This window comes from Anthonomus grandis, chromosome 2, assembly GCF_022605725.1.
Source record: "Anthonomus grandis grandis chromosome 2, icAntGran1.3, whole genome shotgun sequence".
Taxonomy (NCBI): domain Eukaryota; kingdom Metazoa; phylum Arthropoda; class Insecta; order Coleoptera; family Curculionidae; genus Anthonomus; species Anthonomus grandis.
Genome location: NC_065547.1, coordinates 7462008 through 7483738, shown reverse-complemented (window position 1 = coordinate 7483738; position 21731 = coordinate 7462008). Strand labels below are relative to the sequence as shown.

Here is a 21731-nt window from a genome sequence, read left to right as displayed (position 1 = left end):
CATTTAAAAAAATGACCGATGACGTCATATCTTTTTTTTTGTTCCACCCAGTATACAAAAATTTATGTGAAATAATGCGCAACTTAAAATAAAAATCGACGGGTTCGAGCGTTTTCTCAAAAAATCATTTCTCTAATTTTTATCGAATTTATGCGGAACTTTAGGCGGTCACTGTATACAGATTATATTTTCTTTTGCAGCTAAAGAGCAGGATGCAAGTCACTGAAGACTCAATTTTATGAGGAGTATGTCCAATAGAAATAAAGTTCAAATTCCAAATGAAACTTCCTATTTATCCTGAGATAGCTAATCTATTAGCCGATTAATTTTCTGAAATGTATAGCCAGAGAGCTTGTCCAGCTTCCAATGAACCAGTTTTCAACAATCTATGTTTGACGGAATTATCTATTTCAATTTCTGATATCTATAACAAGTTCTCACTATTGGATTTAATTTATCCCTGGCCTTCCCGCTGAAATACCAGTTATATGACACAATTCATAAAAATGGCGACAATTGCCAAGTGACTAAAAAACCTATCAGCATACTAAGTACCACTTCTAAGACGTTTGAAAGTTTTATCTGCGATGTTATGACTCTCTTTCTTCAGGCACAACTTATCGATGAACAGTTTGGGTTTGTTGCTGGTGGTTAAATCTTCTAATGCTTGCTGACTGTCCATTTCTCTGTAGGAAGGTTTTCAGGTCCATGCCTTGTACACAGATTTCTCTAAGGCCTTCAACTGGGTCAATCACCAAATTTATACCTACATATATAAAATAAAGAGAATGGGTTGTTAACAGATTCTTGCTGTAGTGGATTGAATTGTATTTCATTGGTAGAAAAGGTTGTTCGAATCCAAGGTTAACAATCCTCTAAGTGTCACCCTTACCTTTGTTATTCAATATTGATATCAACATTTTCACCACTGTTCACAATGTGGATTTCTTTGATCCACTTGCCAGATTCAGAAAAAATATTAAGGCATTTGTATCCTGAATTTTTTTTTCTTCGTTCTGTGTTCTAAATAATACCAAATACTGAATTAAATAGAAATAGAGTATCTATTCTAGATGTAGTAGTGATGCATTTTCAATTATTCATCATAAAGAAATCATGTAATGTCAAGACCCCTCTGTGATAGGTATGACGTTGAAGTTTTGTCTGTGCAACAATTTATTTTTTGTAATATTGGGGTTTCTCCCGTTGAATAAATGAATAAATAAAAGGCGTTTGGTCAAAGAAAGGACATCTCTAACAAAACAATATATTAGTCTATTTTTGTACCTCAAAAAACTCTCTAAGTTAAAGGCAATTTTGTCAACAAAAAAAGGTTAAATATTTTGATAGTATGAAGTATTTTTTAAATAACATATTTCCAGTATCCCTTCAAATATTTCACGAAATAATGGAAATATTCTTAAAAGGGGTTCAGTCAAAGAAAGGGCGTTTATTACAGAATAATTTAATACATGAACAATTTTTGTACCTCAAAAACTCTCCGAGTTAAAGGCAATTTTGTCAATATAGGTCCAAAAGCCATCAATTAATACATCATTAAACATGAACATTTTTACCCGTTAGCAGACTTTTTGTGGACATAACGTAAGACCCACTTAAAATCTTTTCTTTATATTATTATGAAAAAATTCCTGAGAATGGATTTGCAGGTAAAAAATAGATTCTGGGTAAACAATTTGGTTACTTAGAACACTTTTAGTTGAAAAATAGGCAATTTGAACCTTGAAAATTGTAAATCACATCCATCCGCACACTCTCCTGATAAAAAACAATAAATGTCTTACCAAATAATAAACTGCTCTGATTCCCCAGCAACCAACTGTGCAGCCAAAAGGTTGATCATCTATTTGGTCCAAATATTCCTTACAGCAATATAGAAGTTGCACAACTCGTCTCTTGTACTGCACTGACCCAACTTTGCTAATAACTCCTAAAAAAACATTAATAAAAACCTCAAATTTTTCCAATAAAATCATTACCTTTAAGTAAGCCTTCACTCGTTCGAAATCCCTTATTTCAAAAGTTTCCTCGTTCCAAAAGAAATTCTTTAAACGAACCATGTCACTCAAATTGCTCCTTAAAGTGACCACTTGAGTCTCTTTGTTAAATGTTACAGAGCTTTTTGCAGACCCGGTGGCAAACTTTACCACAAAACTGTTAGTAGAATCACTTCCTAGTTCAGAAAACAGCTCTAAATCCAACTTATGGTAGCAATGTTGAATGAAATGCTTTATAAAGTCATGGTTGTCTTTTTTTGAATGGAAACTGTACTCTACCAATAAAGGCTTTTTTAATTCATTTATGTTTAGGTCAGGATTGTGAGCCTTAGTTATTTCCAATATTTTTCTGTCTGTAGTCAATTGTTTGGATTTTTTGACATTTTCAAAATGATATGATATATCGGTGGTCACAGAATCCAACGGAACATGGGTTAGACCTTCTCTAGATAGCAAAATAATAGCAGCTGATACTTGACAGTCTATAATGTTATTATTAACTGGTAAAACTTCCAAGTAAGGCGGTTCATATTCCACCATCTTAATGGTTTTACTGGTACAAGTACCATCATATCTAACAGATAAAAAGAGGGACCATTCAATGTCTTTCAACTTTTGATGCAAGGCATTTGTTATAAGCAGCTCAACCAAATAAAACTTACAATTTTCATGCTTTAAAAAGCTTGATATATCTGCTTTCAACTCATTCTGATATAAAATATATAAGTCGAGAAGATTACTGAATATTTTCACATTAATGTGGCCAAGTTTTTGGGTCAGTTTAAGGTTTGAGAGGTTAGTTAGGGCAAGGATATTATTTATTCTGTTGATTTCTTGCTGAAGCTTTTGGGATTTTTCATGTTCTTGTTGAATTTTATCGATGATGCCCTCATAAGAGTTAAGTTGTTTTTGGGATAAGAAGTCCATCTGGAACAAACAATCAAGCCTATATAGTGCATGCAACTGATTCAATGATGTTTAGTTATGGTTTTTTGTTGATTTATTTAGCATGATATAGTTTCAAATAGGTTCTTTCTACTTAACTACTTAAACTAATCTATTCACTTACAACACTAAACTGTCAGGTGCTTTGGAGAGGGGATATCAGGTTAATGTCATATATACCAACTTCTCCAAGGCTTCTGATAGAGTAAATAACTTTTTTTCTGATTGATTTGGAGGGTGGGTACTTAGTTTTCTTTGTGATGGAAAGTTAATAATGACTGATGTAAAGTCTGGAATAAAGTCTGTCAGGGCATCCACTGTTCCCCTTTACTATTTGGTCTATTTGTTAATGATTTACGGATTATTACGGATTGTGTATAAACATTGTGATACTAAACTATTTTTGATAATTTAGAATGATATGGATGTGGATTTACTTCAGAGGGATTTAGATAGTTTATCTAATTGGTTTAAGAGTAACTTGTTAGATCTTAATGTAAGCGTTTCTGCAAAATAAAGAACAAGCCAAGGCTTTGGGAATCTGCTTTAATTCACAATTAAATTTTAATGAACATGTTAATCAATTAGCAGTTAAATCACAGCAGATGTTAGTAGCACGACTTGAAGATGGTTTAATTTCTTGGACTCCACCGTATAATGTTTATAAGTAATTACTTAAGAAAATACAAAACAAATTCATGAGGTATTGTAGTTACTGGTTTTAAGGTTTTAAAGGGATTCTACTAAGAAAACTTTAGTTCATCTGTTGTTGCGATGGAATATTGTTATAATTCAATAATTGTGTAATTATTAAGATTTTTTTTTGTGAATAGTGGCAATAAATATAATATTTTTATCTGTGATCAGTTTCTAAGTGCTGCCTATTTCATTAATGGTTTAGTGGTTAACCTGTATTTTTCTGTTAAAATCAAGGAAATCAAAACATCGCGAGTTTTCCCGACAAAAAAATTTATTGTCAAACTCTGAATATGAGGTCGACCATACACAAAGGAAACTAAACCATAAACCTGCCCTGTTGCAAGATTGTGAATTAAATAAGATGTCTGGAAAATTTTATCAGCGCAAATCAACCTGTGCTTTTAAGGAGGATAAAACAGCTTTGAGCCAGTTTGGTTATCCTTGTGATACATGCCGAAGAGTGATTTGTCAGGATTGTAATAAAACCCAAGCACAAGAGGTAAGAGTTATTCCAAGTCAAACTCGAACCTTGGTACATCTCTGCCCTGACAGTTTGGTGAATTATAGAACTTTTCCAAAAATTCTTAAGCATGTTGAAATGCTTCAAAATGTACTGATCATCATAAATAAAAAACTGCTTACTTTAGAGTCAAAAATTCCAGTGGAGTTATCTGATTGTGCTGATGCTGAGAAGGTGACTGCTCTAGAAAAGCAGATAACAAAAATCAGCTCTAGGTCCAGAATTAATTCTCAAATCCAATCATGAAATTATAAAATGTATAACGGAACATCTAGACGAACAAGCTGCACAATTTTATGGAAAAATGGACGGAATAGTAAATGCAATCAAGGAGACTAATCTTGAACTGATACAGGCATTTACAGGTACACCTGGCCCAAAATCTGCCAGTATCAGTAATAACTATTTGTATTCTGTGAAAGCGTCAGTGCCAGGTATATTTAATAAAAATAAAACTCTTGAAAAGCGGAAACTTCGGAAAAGCTTGCTGGTAATGTGGACCAGATAAAGAAAATCATAAATGCTCCTAATAGGTCTTCAGGTAATATATGTTCTGGACCTGAACAACCAAAGCTGAAAATTGCTAACAAGAAAATTGGAGAGGGAATAGCCAAGTTGTCATGGATTTATCTTTCAAATTTGGATGCTGATACCAGGCCTGAAGATATAATATAATTGCAGTATTAGATCCAAGGTATGCTAATACATATATCACTGCACAAAACTTCCATCTAAATATTGCAATCCCAGTAGTTCAGCATTTAAGCTTGGTGTGCCTGAAGAGCTGGAACAACAATATCTGTCTGATGAGTTTTGGCCTTATGGATGTTATGTCGATCATTTAAGCCTCGTACACATGATGTTAATTGTAAAACCCGAGAAATGCTTAGAAGCTAAAATTTCCACAGATGCCTTCAGCGATCACATCGAAAGTAAATCCAAAGGTCATATCAACTGGTCAGGACACATTAAAAGTGGTGCATATAAATCCGTGGTCTATTTGCAATAAATTTTCAGACATCAGGTACATCATTGAAACATCTGACTATGACATTGTTGCATTGTCAGAAACTTGGTTAAATTGTAATTTATTATCAGATATTTATTTAATTAATAGTTTTGATTTTTTCCAAAAAGACAGAGATGGTAGATGAGGTGGAGTTGGAATATATGTTGAGTCTAAGCTCAAATCAATACTCATTGATACTCCCAATTTTAATATTGGAATTGACCAACTTTGGATATGTTTTAAATATAATAAACAATTACTAACAATGGGGGTAGTTATTACATTCTGTGCCATACTATGTTCTCAGTTGCCTATATGATGTTTTTGCTGCGGTTATTTGTAATTGTAATGTTTTGGTATGTATTGGAGATTTTAATGTAAACTTTTTATATGAAAATTCTGTAGAATTTAAGTTTCTTAATGATATTTTAGAAAGTTTTGGTCTAACTCAGCTAATTCAGAAACCAACCAGAATAACACCCAACAATGAAACTTTAATGATAGAGTTAAAACATAGAGCTTTTAAAAAATATCTTTATCAAAAGGCTGATGATAGTAGAAAGTATTACATTGATCTTAAAAATTGTGTAAATGTGGCAGTAAAGGCAGAAAAAAAGGCATATTATTCTCATGAAATCAACAAGTGTCAAGGACCACATAAAACTAAGGACTTTTGGAAAAAAATCTCAAAAAATTGGAAAGTCAATAACAATGCACCTGCAGAAACTCCTTCTAATGTACGAGAGCCAACACTTGTTAATAATCATTTTCTGGATAGTGTGCCTCAATTAAAGATTGATCCAGATAATTTATCTAAAAAACATTATCCCAATATTTCAGTCTGGCTTTGGACCAAATTGTAGCTGTACGACAGCTCTTCTAAAAGTAACAATAGATATTGCTCTATCTCTGGATAATGGACAATGTTCTCCCTCTGTTTTGATAGATATGACCAAAGCCTTTGATGCTCTCAATATAGAACTTTTAATTGCAAAACTAAGGCACTACAATATTCAGGCAAATGGATGGTTTAAAGGCTACTTTCAAAACAGGCAACAGGCAGTAAAGGTGACTAATGACGAGGGTGTGGTAACTTCTGGGTGGAGAAATGTAACTCGGGGAGTCCCGCAAGGGTCGGTGTTGGGACCACTTGCTTTATAATATTTGTGGCAGACTTAATTCATAAAGTAATTTACTGCAGGTATCACAAGTATGCAGATGATTTGCAAATTTATCTGCCATCATTGGTTAGTTGCCTGCCTGAAGCCTTGGATTTAATTAATGCTGACCTACAGAGGAACTCTGATTGGGCTGACAAAAACTCACTTTTTATTAATTCTGGTAAAACACAGGCAATCCTGTTCTCAAGAAATGAAAGTACCCTTGAATAATGGAGTAAAAGTAAATTAAATATTAATGGTGCTGAATTAGAATGGGTAGATGAAGTAAAAAACCTGGGCCTGGTCATTTATTGTGCATGTAAATAAGATTTGTCAACAGTCATATTATAAATTAAAATCATTATATGAATTTAAGGATATTTTGCCTGCTATTACAAAAAAAAATCTTACAGAGAGTTTAGTGCTTAGTATTGCTTGATACCTTAATATTGTATATGGTCCTTTTTTAACCAAACAAAATAAATATAAAATCCAGAAAATTCAAAATTCTGTGTAAGATTTACTAGAAATTTGCCTCAGCGGGTTCATGTGAGTGAGCGTGTAAAGCAGGTCTATAGTCTTAATATGACCCAAAGAAGATTTTGGGGTATAAGCTGCACTGTACATAAATTACTTAATTTTCATGAACCAGAATATCTGTCAGAATTCCTTATGCAAAGGGGAGATACACATAATGTCAATATTCGCTATAAAAGCACACTGGCAATCCCCCAGCATAAGACTGAATTTCCGAAAAGTTTTTTCATAATTATATACTTCTGCCTTTATTTACAATGGCCTACCTGCAGAAATTAAAGATTCTGCATGGCCTTTTTTATGTATAAATGAAAAAAATTTTTGGAGACTGCTGATATTTTAATACGGGTGTAACTTTGATTCTGGTATGGTTCCTCTGAATTGTTTTTGTTTAAATTTTTATTTTTAAGAAAATTGTACTATGTTCTTTTATTATTTATTGTGGTGGTTATTAAAACACGCCTAGCGGTACTTTCCACCTTTTTATGTATATGTATAGAATAGATGTAATTTATTTGTTGCATACAATAAATTTTTAATAATTAAATTAATATTTTATTTTTATTTGCTTCCTGTTGGATAATAAAACTTTGAATTTGAATTGATAGTGCATTGACTGTACAGCCTATATGGCTTACACAGCTAGTTTAGAATATGAATCTTTTACATCATACTCCTTTAAATTTATTATCAAGATTATCATTTATATAAGTAGGTATGCACTAGACCTATAGTGTCAAAAGTATTATTTAGGAAATCAAAGGCAAAATCTAAATTGTAAAAACATTTATCCTTTAAAAATTGTTCTTTTACTTGGTCGCTTGCCAACACATTTAGCCTAAAAAGAATGCAGTGAAATGTATGTCTAATTATTAAGTATTCTTGCAAGAGTATGCTTGATGATGTAATTGCAAATGCATTTACATCTTATTTTAAATGTGTATATGCTAAGAGTGACCTGTGCCACCTAGAGTGCACAGTATTATGAGACTGGTAAGATTTTTTATTTTAAATATATTGATTATAGTGATGTGTGAGGCAGTAAAAAATCTTAAAATCAGTAAAGCTGTGGGACCTGATATACCATCTAACATAATGAATGGCATCATAGGATTGTGCTCTGAACCAAGGATATTATTATTTAACATGTCTTTAAATACTAAAACCTTTTTGAAAAAAAAAAATAATAATAAGCCTTTATTTCCAACAGGCAACTTGCCCAATAACAGGAAACAGTTGCAAAACAATGAAAAATATAGTTAAAAAAAACACACACAAACAAACCTAAAAGAAGGAAATGAAAAATGTAATGTAAAGTCACAATCTCAAAAGTTATCCAAAAAATTAGAACAAATAACAAATTATATGATATAAAAACCCAATTATAAAAGTTTAACAAAATAATCACATATTCAACAAAATTAAATTAAATTAACTGCAATATACCTACTAACTATAACTTAAACACATGGGTCTTAATCCCAAGAGTAATGATCCACCAAGATATCGACAATCACATGAACAGGAGAGAAATTTATATCGCACATGTGACAGATCCGATTAAATATAGCGCATATTGTATATAGTGGCGATTTCAACAGGATGTTAGTATGAGGCCTTGGGAGAAAGAATGTTAGGGGATGTCTGGCATTAAGCCTCGGCACCATGAAACGTACATACCAGAAAGAAGTACAGGACTATCAATGAATCCATTCAGTAACCCATGCAGGAATTTTACAGAGAAGATCATTCTTCTGAGATGTAATGGATGTAGATTGAAGCGTTCCAATACTTGCCGATGATCAAACCCTCTTACCAGATATATGCCATCCTGCCTGAAGGCCAAAAACTTAGCAAATCTACGCTGAACAGATTCAAGGAGACCAACATGATTCTGATAGAGCGGGTTCCATATAATGCAGCCAAACTCCAGTTTTGATCTCACAAAGCAACAGAAAAGCAGTCTTAATGTAGATTCCAAAGTAAAACTCTGAGAACTTCTAATTATGAACCCAAGCCTTCTCAGGGCTGACTTGACTATGTTGTTGAAGTGTGGAACGAATGTAAATTCAGAGTCAAAGGTGATACCAAGATGAGTAATTTGCTCTAATCTACTCAAAATAGTATCATTAATAAAGTAATTAAAATTTAAGGGTGTTTTTGATCTAGAGTAACTGACCACGCACTACATTTAGCCGCATTCAAGCCTAACCTGTTAACAGCGCACCATACCTCCAATGTATTTAGACAGTTCTGAAGAAAAACACAATCCTCCAAACCATATACATTTAAATATAGCTTCAAATCATCGGCAAAAGCCAGCCTATGACAAGTGAGTGACTCAACCAAGTCATTTATAAGGCTCGAACTCAGGTTCGAGCCCTGTGGCGCACCCGACGTTACGTTAAAAAGTTTCGATTTAAAGCCCTCATATTCAACATTTTGAGATCTACCAATCAAGTAGGAATGAAATAAATTAAATAATCTCCCTGAAAAACCATACTGAGTTAATTTATGCAGCAAAATATAGTGATCTATCCGATCAAAGGCTTTTTGGAAGTCGGTATTAAATAACATCGACTTGAGTATTAACATCAAGTGATTCACAGATGTGGCTAGACAGACAGGATAAGTTAGTAACACAAGATCGCCCGTTAAAAAATCCATGCTGGTCTACAGAGATGAGTTCTTTTGCGTGACTAAATAGCGACTGATTCAGGATAATTTCGAAAATTTTTGAGAAGTTACAGATTAATGAGATTGGCCTATAGTTCACGATTTGATCAGAGTCCCCAGCTTTTAAAATAGGTATTATTTTAGCAGTCTTCCAAATTTCAGGAATTTGTTCTGTTGACAGTATTAAGTTGAAAGTGTAGGTCAGCAGATCAGCCAGGACACCAATGCAATCTTTAACCAAGAAGCTAGGTACACCATATACACTGAAACTTATTTTTGAGGTTTTTACTACCCAAAAGGATCTGGGAAGCATCAACGTTGGAAATGTCAAAGTGGGGCACATTATCAGACGTCGACGAATGGTTAATGAAATTTGATTGTATAAATGCCTCACCAAAGAACAGTGCAAAAGCATTAACAATGTCTTGTGGGTCTTTAATTACCATGTCATCGGGTAGCCTCATCATACCAGGAATCCTGGTGCCAGCCTTCTTAGAACCAATAAAATTCCGAAAGCTAGATGGGTCCAAAGAAATATTCCTTTCGGTGTTTGATATATACAACTTATATTCATTGTATATTTGTAGTTTGATAAGGCGTCTAAGAGAATGGAATTTATTTTGAAAGAATGGAGAATTGTACATCTTAAAGTCCTTGAAAGCCTTTTCTTGATGAAAAAATGGAAGGAAGTTAAGATTTCTCCAGTCTAAAGAGGAGATTCAGCAATCAATTATATAAAAGTACATTTACATCTACATTCAGAACAAACTAACAGAAAAACAACATGGACTTCTTAGAAATAAATCAATGTCTACAAATTTATGTAACATATAGTAGATAATCTGGATAAGAAATTCCAAGTAGATTTTGTACTACACAGATTTTACAAAGGCTTTTCACAAGGTCTCACACAATGTTCTATTATATAAGCCAAATAAAGAATTTAGGTTTAAAACTAATTTAGTTCTGTTTCATAAGTCTTATTTAAAACATAGACATCAGAAGAAGAGGAAAACAAAAACTTATTTCCATGCTACGGTTGTCGCTTATTTCATGGGTTTGATGGCCACAATATTTGTGATTTGTGAAGTACCCCAAGGGCTTTGGTCTTAGTCTAAGGAGATTTAACAGCTTTATTTAAATATGAAGACTCTCATGATGAAGAAACTGAAAAGAAAGAGACCAAAGAAGCAAAACAGACATCATCAGCATACAACCCTTCCAATCAAAAAAGAGGCTGCATTGGTATAAGTGAAAGGGTTTCTATATTGTTTTTAGAACTGATTTCAACCAACATCTTCAGTTTAGTGTAGCTGGAAATAGAAAAGAAGGTTTTTGTCTTGGTTTTTGTAATGAGCTTTACAAGAAAAAAACAAAATTACGTATGATTATAAGATTAATGGAGACATTCTGTCTTGAGTTGATGAGATAGGGGATCTTGGTGTGGCAATTCTCAACTTAATTTGAAAATGCATTTCAGTCAAATTGTTAACAAAACATATAAAATGTATAGAATTATTGTCAGAAACAGCAAGAACTTTAACAATCTAAAATGTTGTGTCAGAACATACTGTGTCTTATGTAAAATCCACCCTAGAGTATTGCTCTATTATATGGAATCCTTATTACTTTATTGTGAACTTTTCTGAATTAACTTGATTTGAACTGACACCTCTCAGCTACATATTGAAATCATGAAAACATACAGCTTAAAAACATTAGAAAGTCGCTGAATGCATGGTTATTATTTTTTCATAAATTTATTAATGTTAGTATTGATGATCTTAATTTGTTAGCTTTGTTAAATTTGTATGTATCAGCTTATAAAAAAAAAGTCTGTAGTGTTGTTTGTGGATGGTGCATGTACAAACTAGGTATTACTTAAATTCTTCTATTATCAGCATTTGTACTTTTGTATAATAAATTAAAGGAACAATATGATATTTTTAATATAGGATTGAGAGGTCTTAAAAATCTACTTAAAGCAATGCTGTGATGTGATTTTTTTTATGTTTAACTGTACTTGAATTAAGCTATTTTGTAAAATCCTCCTACTCTGTAAATGCACATATGTCTAGAAAAAAAAATACAAATATAAAGGGAATAATAATACAAACATATTATATAGATACACAAACTTACCATCAAGATAAAGGGGGATTGCCGGCTTTAAAAATACAACTATTATAAAATGTTAACTGTATATATTTTTGCGAAAATCAAAGAATAAACGAGCGATGACATAAGCAATAATTTCTAAATAATTTTTTGAAAAATATGAATAACAATTACAAAACTATATAAATAAACAAACGTCAAACAACACATGGAAATTGACAGTAATGACAACTGTAACAGGATTGCCAAATTTAGAGCGATAGAATGAAATTCTTCACGTAGTAAAACTCCAATTTTCATTATTTTTTTTTAGTTATAATAAACAAATTGGTAAATTTATTTATGATTTGAAACAATTTAGAATTTTGTTACAGTTTTTTACTATTATTACAATTAATTTTTTCATAATATTTTTGACGTATCTGACATTGTGAACTGTCATTTTTTGACGCAAAAATTACGGTCCTCATCTAAAAATTAATGACCTGACTGCCAAAATTTCGGACAAACAAAATGTAAAAACTGAATTAGTAGATATCAGCTTAAAATCGTGAACTATTTTAAATGAGTATTCACGAAAAATAGAATATTCCCACAAACAAAATGGCGACGTAATCTTACGCCATTTTGAAATTGGTATTTGTCTGTCATTTTTAGGTTAAAACTTATACAGTGCATCCCAAAAGTTATGTCTAAATTCATTTCAAATACAGGGATGTGTTCTAAAAAAAAACGCTCGGACCCGTCGATTTTTATTTCAAGTGGCGCATTTTTGTACGTGAAGTTTTTATATACAGGGTTGCTCAAAAATAAATTAGGACCATCAACTTCATTTTTTCAAATGAAAGCACCTTTTTTTTATTTCATCTTTGAATTGTGGAATTCTACGTATGTTTCATGCATCATGTCCTATACCTAAGTCAACAGTTATCGAAAAAAAGACGATTCATGTAACAAATAAAAAAAAGAACAAAAATTAAGTTAAATGTTCAAAATGGTTGCCATTCACGGCTTGACAATATCCAAGGCGATCAATAAAGTCTCGTTGCACATTTTCAATCATTTCCGGAGTTAGGGCGCGCACTTCCTGCGAATTCTCTCTTTCAAGTCGTCTAGATTATTTGACCTAACAAATACCTTCGACTTGAAGTATCTCCGCAAAAAAAAGTCCATTGGTGTTAGGTCAGGCGACCTAGCAGGCCATTCGATGGGTCCTCTCCTTCCGATCCACCGATTGGGAAAGGTTTCATCCAAAAATGTACGCAGTGGCAGCATAGTGCGGAGGAGCGCCATCTTGCTGGAAAAAAAATTAAAATTAGTTCTTCGTCAGGATAGTCTGGGTTCAATAGATTTGGAAATAAAGCTAGTAATGCTGGAACTAATTCAAATTGGAGAAAATCGAGATCTACTTGTCCCGTTAAAGTCTGTTCAAAGAAAAACGGACCTATTACTCTTCCGCGCACTATTCCACACCACACATTTAGTTTTTGAGGGTACTGGGTGTTTACCTCCATCATCCAATGCGGATTTTCTGTTGCCCAATATCGACAATTTTGTCTGTTCACACTACCATTCAAACAAAACGTGGCTTCATCGGAGAAAATAATATTTGTTACTAAATTATTATTTAGATTGCACATGTTTTGTAAGCGTTCACAAAACTCATTTCGCCTATCGTAATCCTCATCAAATAACTCTTGCACAGGAATTACTTTGTAGGGGTGATATTTGTGCTTTTTAACTATTCGGTGAACTATAGATTTCGCCATGTGTCAATTTGCTCCAATCTGCGACAGAGGAGTGCATGGATTTTCTTCCAAAGAAAGCAAAACGTCAAGTTGTTCATTTTCATGTCGAGCAGGACGACCAGATTTCGGCAGATCTCTCACATGACCGAATTCTCTAAATTTAGCCTCTACTCTACTCACCCCCTTTTGACATATCGGAGGACGATCAGGATGGATTTCATTAAATAATTGGGAATTGAGCAGCTTCTCTTTGAGTACGTGTTCTATCACCAAACCCAACCATGCACAGAATTTCTATTTTTTGTCGTTCCGTTAATTTTACCATTGTGAAAACAGCAACTTTGCTCGTACACTTCACACTTGACAATATCTGTTTGGCGTACAACTGTCATACAGTTTCTATGAAAATACACGGTCAACAATAAAAAACCACGAATGAATGGAATCTTGCTCTGTATAAAAATTCTCAGAGATCAGGTGACTCGTAAGGTGAACTTCAATAATAATGTTTGCTCGTCTTTTTTTCGATAACTGTTGACTTTAGGTATAGGACATGATGCATGAAACATACGTAGAATTCCACGCGAAATTCAAAAATGAAATTAAAAAAAGGTGCTTTCATTTGAAAAAATTAAGTTCATAGTCGTAATTTATTTTTGAGCAACCCTGTATAATAATAACCTTTCTTTATTTAGCAAAGAGTGCTACATACAAAAAAAAAACAAAAATAAAAATATACAAAGATATTTGATTAATAATTAATAACTAAAAAAATCAATCTACGTATGTACAAATGTCGAATCGAAAAGGAGGCCTAGCTAACGTGGACACAGATTAAAATTAAAATAAATGTTATACGATAAAGGTGCATTGTAAAAACAGTACATAAACCTTATACCTAAACTTGACAATAAAGTTGAGCAGAACTGCAAATGGGGTAGTGCTATTGCATTATACAGGGACAATTTTGTGTTTATGAATAATTCTTTGCCTATTCGGCTAATAAATCCAACTTTTTTAGAAATTTTTCTTAATATGTAATCAAAATGCCGATAAAAACTTAGATTACAATCCAATATTGTACCCAAATACTTTATTTCGTTATTGTATAAGATTTTTTCCCCATTTACACTAATATGCAAACCGTGAATGTGCAACTGTGCCATTTTAGTTTTTTTTTTGTGAAAACACAAAATTTACATTTGTTTATGTTTAAACATAATTTGTTTACACAGAGCCAATTAAATAGGTTTTTAAGATCACTATTAATTTAATTTTGCATTTGTTGTAAGTTATTTCCCTTAATATAAAGCATTGTATCATCAGCAAACAACTCAATATTACATTTGGTAGCTACTCTAACTATATCATTTATATATAGTAGAAACAATAATGGCCCCAAAACTGTTCCTCGTGGCACACCATATTCTACATTAATGAATTCAGATATACTATTCTTAAATAAAACTCGTTGTACCCTATTAGGTAAATATGACCTAAACCAGTCCAACACACTACCTCTAACTCCAAGACTATAAAGTTTTTCCAATAAAATAGTCCTATCAATTGTTTCAAATGCTCGTTTGAAATCTAAAAATACGGCTAGTACAAAATTATCGTATATAACCTATCCTATAAGTTCTTATGTTGTTATCGTTAATATTTTAATATTAGATTTTTTTTAAAGGCATTCAGATCATTATCCTAATTTGGAACATCTTGTCGATTTTTCCTGTACACATCCTAAACGTAAGGATTTTTTTTGCCATGAACTATCCCAAGTCGACATAGGGACAATCGAAAATATGTATTTCAAAACGACAAAAAAAATGTCCAGGATAATAAATTGGGACATTTTATGGATGTTGGAAAACCAGATAGAAGTCGTAACCGAAAAGCAGGAGGAAAATCCCACAATTTTGCTACAAGACATCATATCAAGTTTAACTTTTAAAAAAATTTGTAATTTTTTATTTTGTATTTAAATTTTATTTGTAATCTTAGATTTATGTAATATTCTTTATTTTAGGTTTGGAAAAATGGGAAAAAAATATACATTTGCCAGAAATTATTTTTAGGAATATTTAGTGTTAGTCAGAGACGCGTGAATACTATTGCTCGGAAAATGCAATCTGGTACTGGTATTATTGAGAAGGGTGGAGGAGATAAAGGCTCTTTTAAAAATGTAATTAAATTTGAAGCTGTAAAAAAATTTGTAGCCAGTTTGAAAGGACATGAAAGACATTACGGACGTGCCAAATCTCGACGCATTTATCTTTCATCCGAAAATAATATTACTGCTTTATGGAATCTGTACAATGAGAAAGCAATTGAAAATTCGAATGTAAATTATAAGTTTTTCAGTAGAATCTTTAATAAGCATTTTAATATTGCATTTAGGAGCCCTGCCACCGACGAATGTGGTTTTTGCGTTAGGACCCAAACATCTATTAGCATTTGCAAAGACAAAACTGAAATAAGCAAATTAAAAACTTCTCTACGTTTACATAAACTACGGGCCAAACAATTTTTCAATCTAATGAACCAAAAGCCAGCACAGAGTATCTCTTACTGTTTTGACCTTCAGCAGGTTCAAGTCTTACCGAAAGTGCCCATTCAAGATGCATTTTATGCACAGCAGTTGTCTTTTTACTGTTTTTGTGTTACCCTCGTTGATATTAAAAAACCAGTTTTCTACACCTGGATGGAACATCAAGCAAAAAGGGGATCTGCAGAGACAAGCTCTGCTTTATGGGATTTTCTTAATAAAGCAAAATTTGAGCCCGATATAAAACAGATAAGACTATTCGCAGATGGGTGTGCCGGGCAGAATAAAAATGCACACGTGATGCATATGCTTATGCTATGGCTGTACAGAGATGCCCCGGAAAATATTAAATCTGTGGTTCTTACCTTTCCGGTACGCGGCCATTCGTATTTGCCAGCGGATCGTGTTTTCGGGTAAATAGAAAAAGTTACACGATTCTACAGTACAATAAAAACACCTACAAAATATCATGAGATATACTCCAAGAAGGGAGACGTTAGACAACTTGGTAACTGGGTTGTTTACGATATAAAAACTGCGTTAACCTCTTTAAAGAAAATTGAAGGGATCAGTGCGGCCAAACGGATTATTATTATTAAGAGATCACCAAAACAACAGCAATATTTTGCTTAAGACCGAGTTGTTATACAGAAATGACGATCCATCCAAGCAATTTCAAACGTTATTAAAACGCGGAAAAAAGCTTTCGAATTTACAGCTACCTGTTGTAATGCTTCAAAATGATCTTAAAACAAAAAAAAACTCCAGAGCCTCTCAAAACTTTTGGTGGAACTATCAGGGGCAAATTGGATTAATGATCCTGAGTTAACATGGTTGCAACCTATTCTCTCTAATAACCATGAACAAAATGAGAATCAAGTGAACCAAGATGAAACTGAGGGTGATAATGCTATACTCTATTTCAGAAGTGTGTAGAGCAATAAAACCTCATTAGGTATGCAAAAGTGGTACCTGGTGATCCACCAATATTTTATGCTACTACCTTAGTTGGGTATTAGTTTCAATGTAAAATTCTTTCTTTTCGTTGATTGCAGGTAGTGCCACCCGGTTTTGGGTCAATTTATGAGTTTTGCCCATTGTTACCCACTGATAAACATTGAAAACGGTTCGCCAAAGGCGTGCAACTGGGACTTGTTTTTTACCTTATAATTAATGTACTTAAATGCTATTTTATTTTAGAAAGTTACTTTTGTTTAAATGGAATAATATATTTTTTTCACAAATTTATTAAACATAATATGTAGAGTAAAACAGTTGAAAATGTCACTTTTGGATCTGGCACTTTTTGAACAGTGTATAACAATTTTAAATTATAATAGATTGTAGTCTTCTTCGTCATCTGACGAACTGTCATCACCTCTTGACATTATAATTAAAGGATCGACTGTCTGATCGATGAGGTTGTCAAGATCCCACATTTTGTCCTCTTGCTTAATTACATGCTGGACTGCTTTTCGCCAATTCTCTGGTGTCGCTTCCGTAATGGCTTGATCAAACAGTAGCTTAACATCTTTCATTTTAAAAGTCGTGTTTTGTCTTGCTACAAATCCTTTTACCTGCGCCCATATCAGTTCTATAGGATTTAGTTCGCAATGATATGGCGGTAAGCGCAGTACAGTTATATTATATTTTTCGGCTATATCTTCCACGGCGTATTTCATGAAACGAGTTTTGTGTAAGTTTGCTATTGCCAGCAGTTCTTTTTTTATCAAATTTGCTTCAAACGCAATACCTTTTGCAGTCAGCCAATCGATAATTTCTTGCTTTCTCCAACTTGAAGTTGGCGTCTTCTCTATTCGCCGTGAATGATAGCTTGCGTTATCCATAACCACCACCGAATTAGCCGGAAGAAATTTTATCATTTCACCAAAATAGTCCTCGAAAACGTCTGAGTTCATGTCTTCATGGTAATCTCCTGTGCGAGTCGACTCAAAGGTTAGCAGACCTTCTTTTAAAAATCCCTCTTCGCTTCCAATATGTGTGATTATAAGTCTTTTTCCTTTTCGCGAAGGTACTTTAATACCCGTAGACAGGCCTTCTATGAAAGCTTGGCGAGCACTGGTTATATTTTTGTCTTGCCACATTTTTTGGACTATATAACCTTCGTTAATCCACGTCTCATCAAGATAAAAAACTTTCTTTTGCTCCCTGCGGTACTGCTTGATACTTCTCAAGTATTGTCGTCTCCAACAAACAATTTCGTCGCTCTCCAGTAAAAGTGCTTTGCGGTTATGCTTTTCCCAGGCAAAATCCATATTTTTTTAAGTTTTCCATAAAAGTTTTCTACTTATCAACGGAATACTGTCATCTCGGCCAAGCTCCATTAAAATTTTGTCTAGGGTGGGTATTTCCTTTTTAAAATAAAAAGAGTGAACTTTTCTTCGAATTATACATTTAGCATTTTCATCAAGGACTTTTGTAGGTCGTCCTGGCTTTTGCTTGGGAGATTCCACTTGACCTGCTACTTTTCTTTCCCGCAACAATTTGAAAATGGTGGACTTTCCAATTCCACTCATTCGAGAACATTTTTCAACAATTTCTTGCACAGTAAAACTAGGGTAATCGTGTTTTATGCAATCATGTACATTTAAAATAATAACTTTTTCACTCAGCGATAGTGGAGAATTTTTAGTACATCTTTTCGTTGGACTGAATACCTCTATTTTTTAAATTTTGGGATAATAATATTGTGATTACACTACAGCGTAGTAGTGACTACTAACGTTTAAAATATGATTTAAAGGTATTAATAGTCTGTATATATTACCTGACCCCATTTTTGCATGTTACAAAGCGTTAAAAGATAGGTACCTATACAAAAGGATTAAAAGTATTTATTTAGTATTTAATCTCTTTCAAAATAAAGGCATTTAATCCGTGAAAATTAAATTCATAAATATTATAAGTACCTGCGCCTATGAACTACCACGAAATGTAGCCAAACAGAACGGAATTCCCCAGTTTATTGCTCTATACACTTCTGAAATAGAGTATAGCAAAGAAGGTGACATGCTATGTGATTGCAATAATGATGACGACGGGGACTCTATGACATTTAAAAATATTTTGTATATCAAAAATAAAATACTGATCTTATAAACCTACTTACGTTTTTTTCATATCCTTGATATACTAAACTTATTCATGCCGCTTATTTGTATATACAAACAAAATGCAATTTGTCCAAGGTTGAGAAACTAAATGCAGTATGTCCTACAGTTTTTCAAAGTTTTTTAGGATATAATCAATACCAGATTGTCTGCATATAAGTACATCATTTGCATAATTTTTGATCAATTTTTCGGTTATATCATATTTTCGATAAATTTCTTGCCAGACACGTAGCACTTTTTGCTTATTTGCCAAAATTACAAAAAATGGACAAAATGCATCTAGAAAGTCTGCTCCTCATATACAAACTTCACGTACAAAAATGCGCAACTTGAAATAAAAATCGACGGATCCGAGCGTTTTTTTCTCGAACACACCCCTGAATTTTAAATGAATTTAGACATAACTTTTGGGATGCACTGTATAATCTTCTATAGTAGAATGGATATTAAAACAAGAAAATATAGGAAACCTTTTGCTTTATTTTTAAAATATATAACATAACTAAAACATTGAATTTACTTTCCTTGGGAAAAAAGCAATTAAATATTCAACTTATATACACTATAAATATTCATATTAACAATACTGTTTTTGGGCAGTAAATTAATAATAGCCTCAAATACTTAACTCAATAAACCCCTTAAAATTTTTCCATCCCCAATAGTGTCATACTGAGGATCCGTACAAAACCCAATAGTTTTATTAGGCCTAAAGTGCTCAAAAATCATAACTTCATTCTGACCCTTGTGCAGAAACGGAGCTGGTAAATATCCAGTTTTTTGCGGCCCAACTTTGAAAAACCGAGATAAAACGAAACCGTTAACAATGACGAAACCTTTGGTCCAACCATTAAAATCGATATAAGTATCCATGAGCTCATCATTGATGTGCAAAATGGCTTTGTACAATCTGGGGCCAGTGGTATAAGTCGGTCGACGCCAATTATTCAAAGATTTGGTCCACTTTTGCTTAAATTCTAACGGAATCAGTTTCCAGTCTGTGATTACTTTATCGTTAATGAGCACATCCCCTTGCCATAACCCCTTAAATTGATTAAACTGGTATAACTTCCCATAATTAACCCTTCCAAAGTTCTCCACTAACAAATCCAGAGTGGCTCCCGTATAACTGTCATCTCCCAAATTTAAAGTAGAATCTTTTTGTCTCCAGTAACCAAAACCATTTAAATCCTCGGGGGTTTCGAATATCTTTGATACCAGTTTACCATTTATCAGCACCACGACTGTATCACAGACATGCCCTTCGATTTTTAATACAGAACCCGCGGCAATATCAATGTTTTCTTTCCTATAAACGAGGTACCCGTAACTCTGACCGCTGCCATTATTTATATCCAAGTGTTCCATAGAAATTGGTTTTGCGCTTTCAATGCAATGCTCACTTTGACTTATTAAGTCGTCTAGGCTCAGTTCGCCTTCTATATCTAGATCCGCATAAGCAGTGCGAAAAGTAGCAGGAGGCGGTGACGGCTGCCTGATTAGTAACTCATTGTATTCGGCTGTTAATCTTTGAACGGCAACGAACTTGTCTGTATAATCTCCATTTTCGGATAGTGGGGCGTCATAGTCGTAGCTGGTCGTATCAGGTTGATAACCTAAAACCCATTAGAAATTAAAGATCTAAGTAGTAGTAAAATTGATTAATAATTACGTGTCAGATATGACAATAGATAGTATACGTGCCACGTACAGAACATCTAACCCAACAGACTTTTGTTAACAAATAATTTAAGATCTATCGTTAAAATATTTTTAAATATAATAATAGGCTCTTGCAACACGCAACCTATTAACTATCTACTACAGATGATCAAAAAGTAGCCGACCATTAAAGGCAATTTAATTTAACTTTTGGAAATAGTAAGTATAGATGGAGGAATCTTACCTTAAACAATTATTGTAATTTTTATTAATTAAAGTGACTGTAAACCCCAAAAACATATACCATAACGTCATTTTGTATATGTTTTTATTCAATTCGTAAGAGATTATTCTTAAATCGAAGCAATTGGATGACAGTTTTTTTTATTAAGAAGTTTACTATGTTGTTAAAGTTTTAATTCGTTATGAATTTGTAGACTTACTTTTAACAGTACCGTCATCTGGGGTTAATTCGGACAGTAGGGGAGAATTCGGACATAATGCGTTTCTGCGCAAGAATATTCCTGTCGGTAACATTGTTTAGATTTTTACGTCGGTCGACGTTTAGACACGACTAAGTATGCATGTAGTTCATGTATTCACAGTGTAAAAACAATTCAACTCAAGGTGAGTATTCATTTTATGACTTCAAATATATGTTTATGTTTTGCCTTTTCTTTATACCATAGACAGAAACTTTTGGTGGGAGAATTAGGAAATATCTGAATGTGCATTTTTTAACAATAGTTGAAAAGTATTATATAAACAACCATTTAGCATAAAAACATTGTGACTTTTGACCTTGGTTTTTTCGTTTAGGGGATTAACTTTAAAATTTGTCACTAGGTGGGGTGAATTCGGACAGCCATGCCACGTAAATATGTGAAGAAACTCGGTGTCCAGTTTATGAACTATACGCCAGAGACCTTGGAACGGGCCCTAGAGGATGTTCGACGG

General features: G+C 33.2%; 2 protein-coding genes across 5 annotated transcripts in view; both read right to left on the bottom strand.

Moving 5' to 3' along the window:
* LOC126748475 (uncharacterized) overlaps positions 1-11872 on the bottom strand; it is a 72025-nt gene extending 60153 nt beyond the window's left edge. For 3 of the 4 annotated variants that reach the window (XR_007664713.1, XR_007664712.1, XR_007664714.1), the window contains exons 1-3: positions 11707-11872; positions 2001-2945; positions 1806-1951 (exon numbers count right to left, since the gene is read on the bottom strand). The gene's annotated coding sequence lies outside the window, so the exon portion shown is untranslated. Of the gene's footprint in view, positions 1-1805; positions 1952-2000; positions 2946-3679; positions 3748-11706 lie in introns of those variants that run through there. The other variant, XR_007664715.1, reaches the window with a different exon arrangement.
* A 7700-nt stretch (positions 11873-19572) lies between these two features.
* Positions 19573-21731, bottom strand: part of LOC126748065 (beta-galactosidase-1-like protein 2) — a 29443-nt gene continuing 27284 nt past the window's right edge. Inside the window, exon 4 of the mRNA XM_050457077.1 lies at positions 19573-20728. Coding sequence (XP_050313034.1) covers positions 19737-20728 — 992 coding nt within the window. The 3' untranslated portion in view covers positions 19573-19736. The remainder of the gene's footprint in view (positions 20729-21731) is intronic.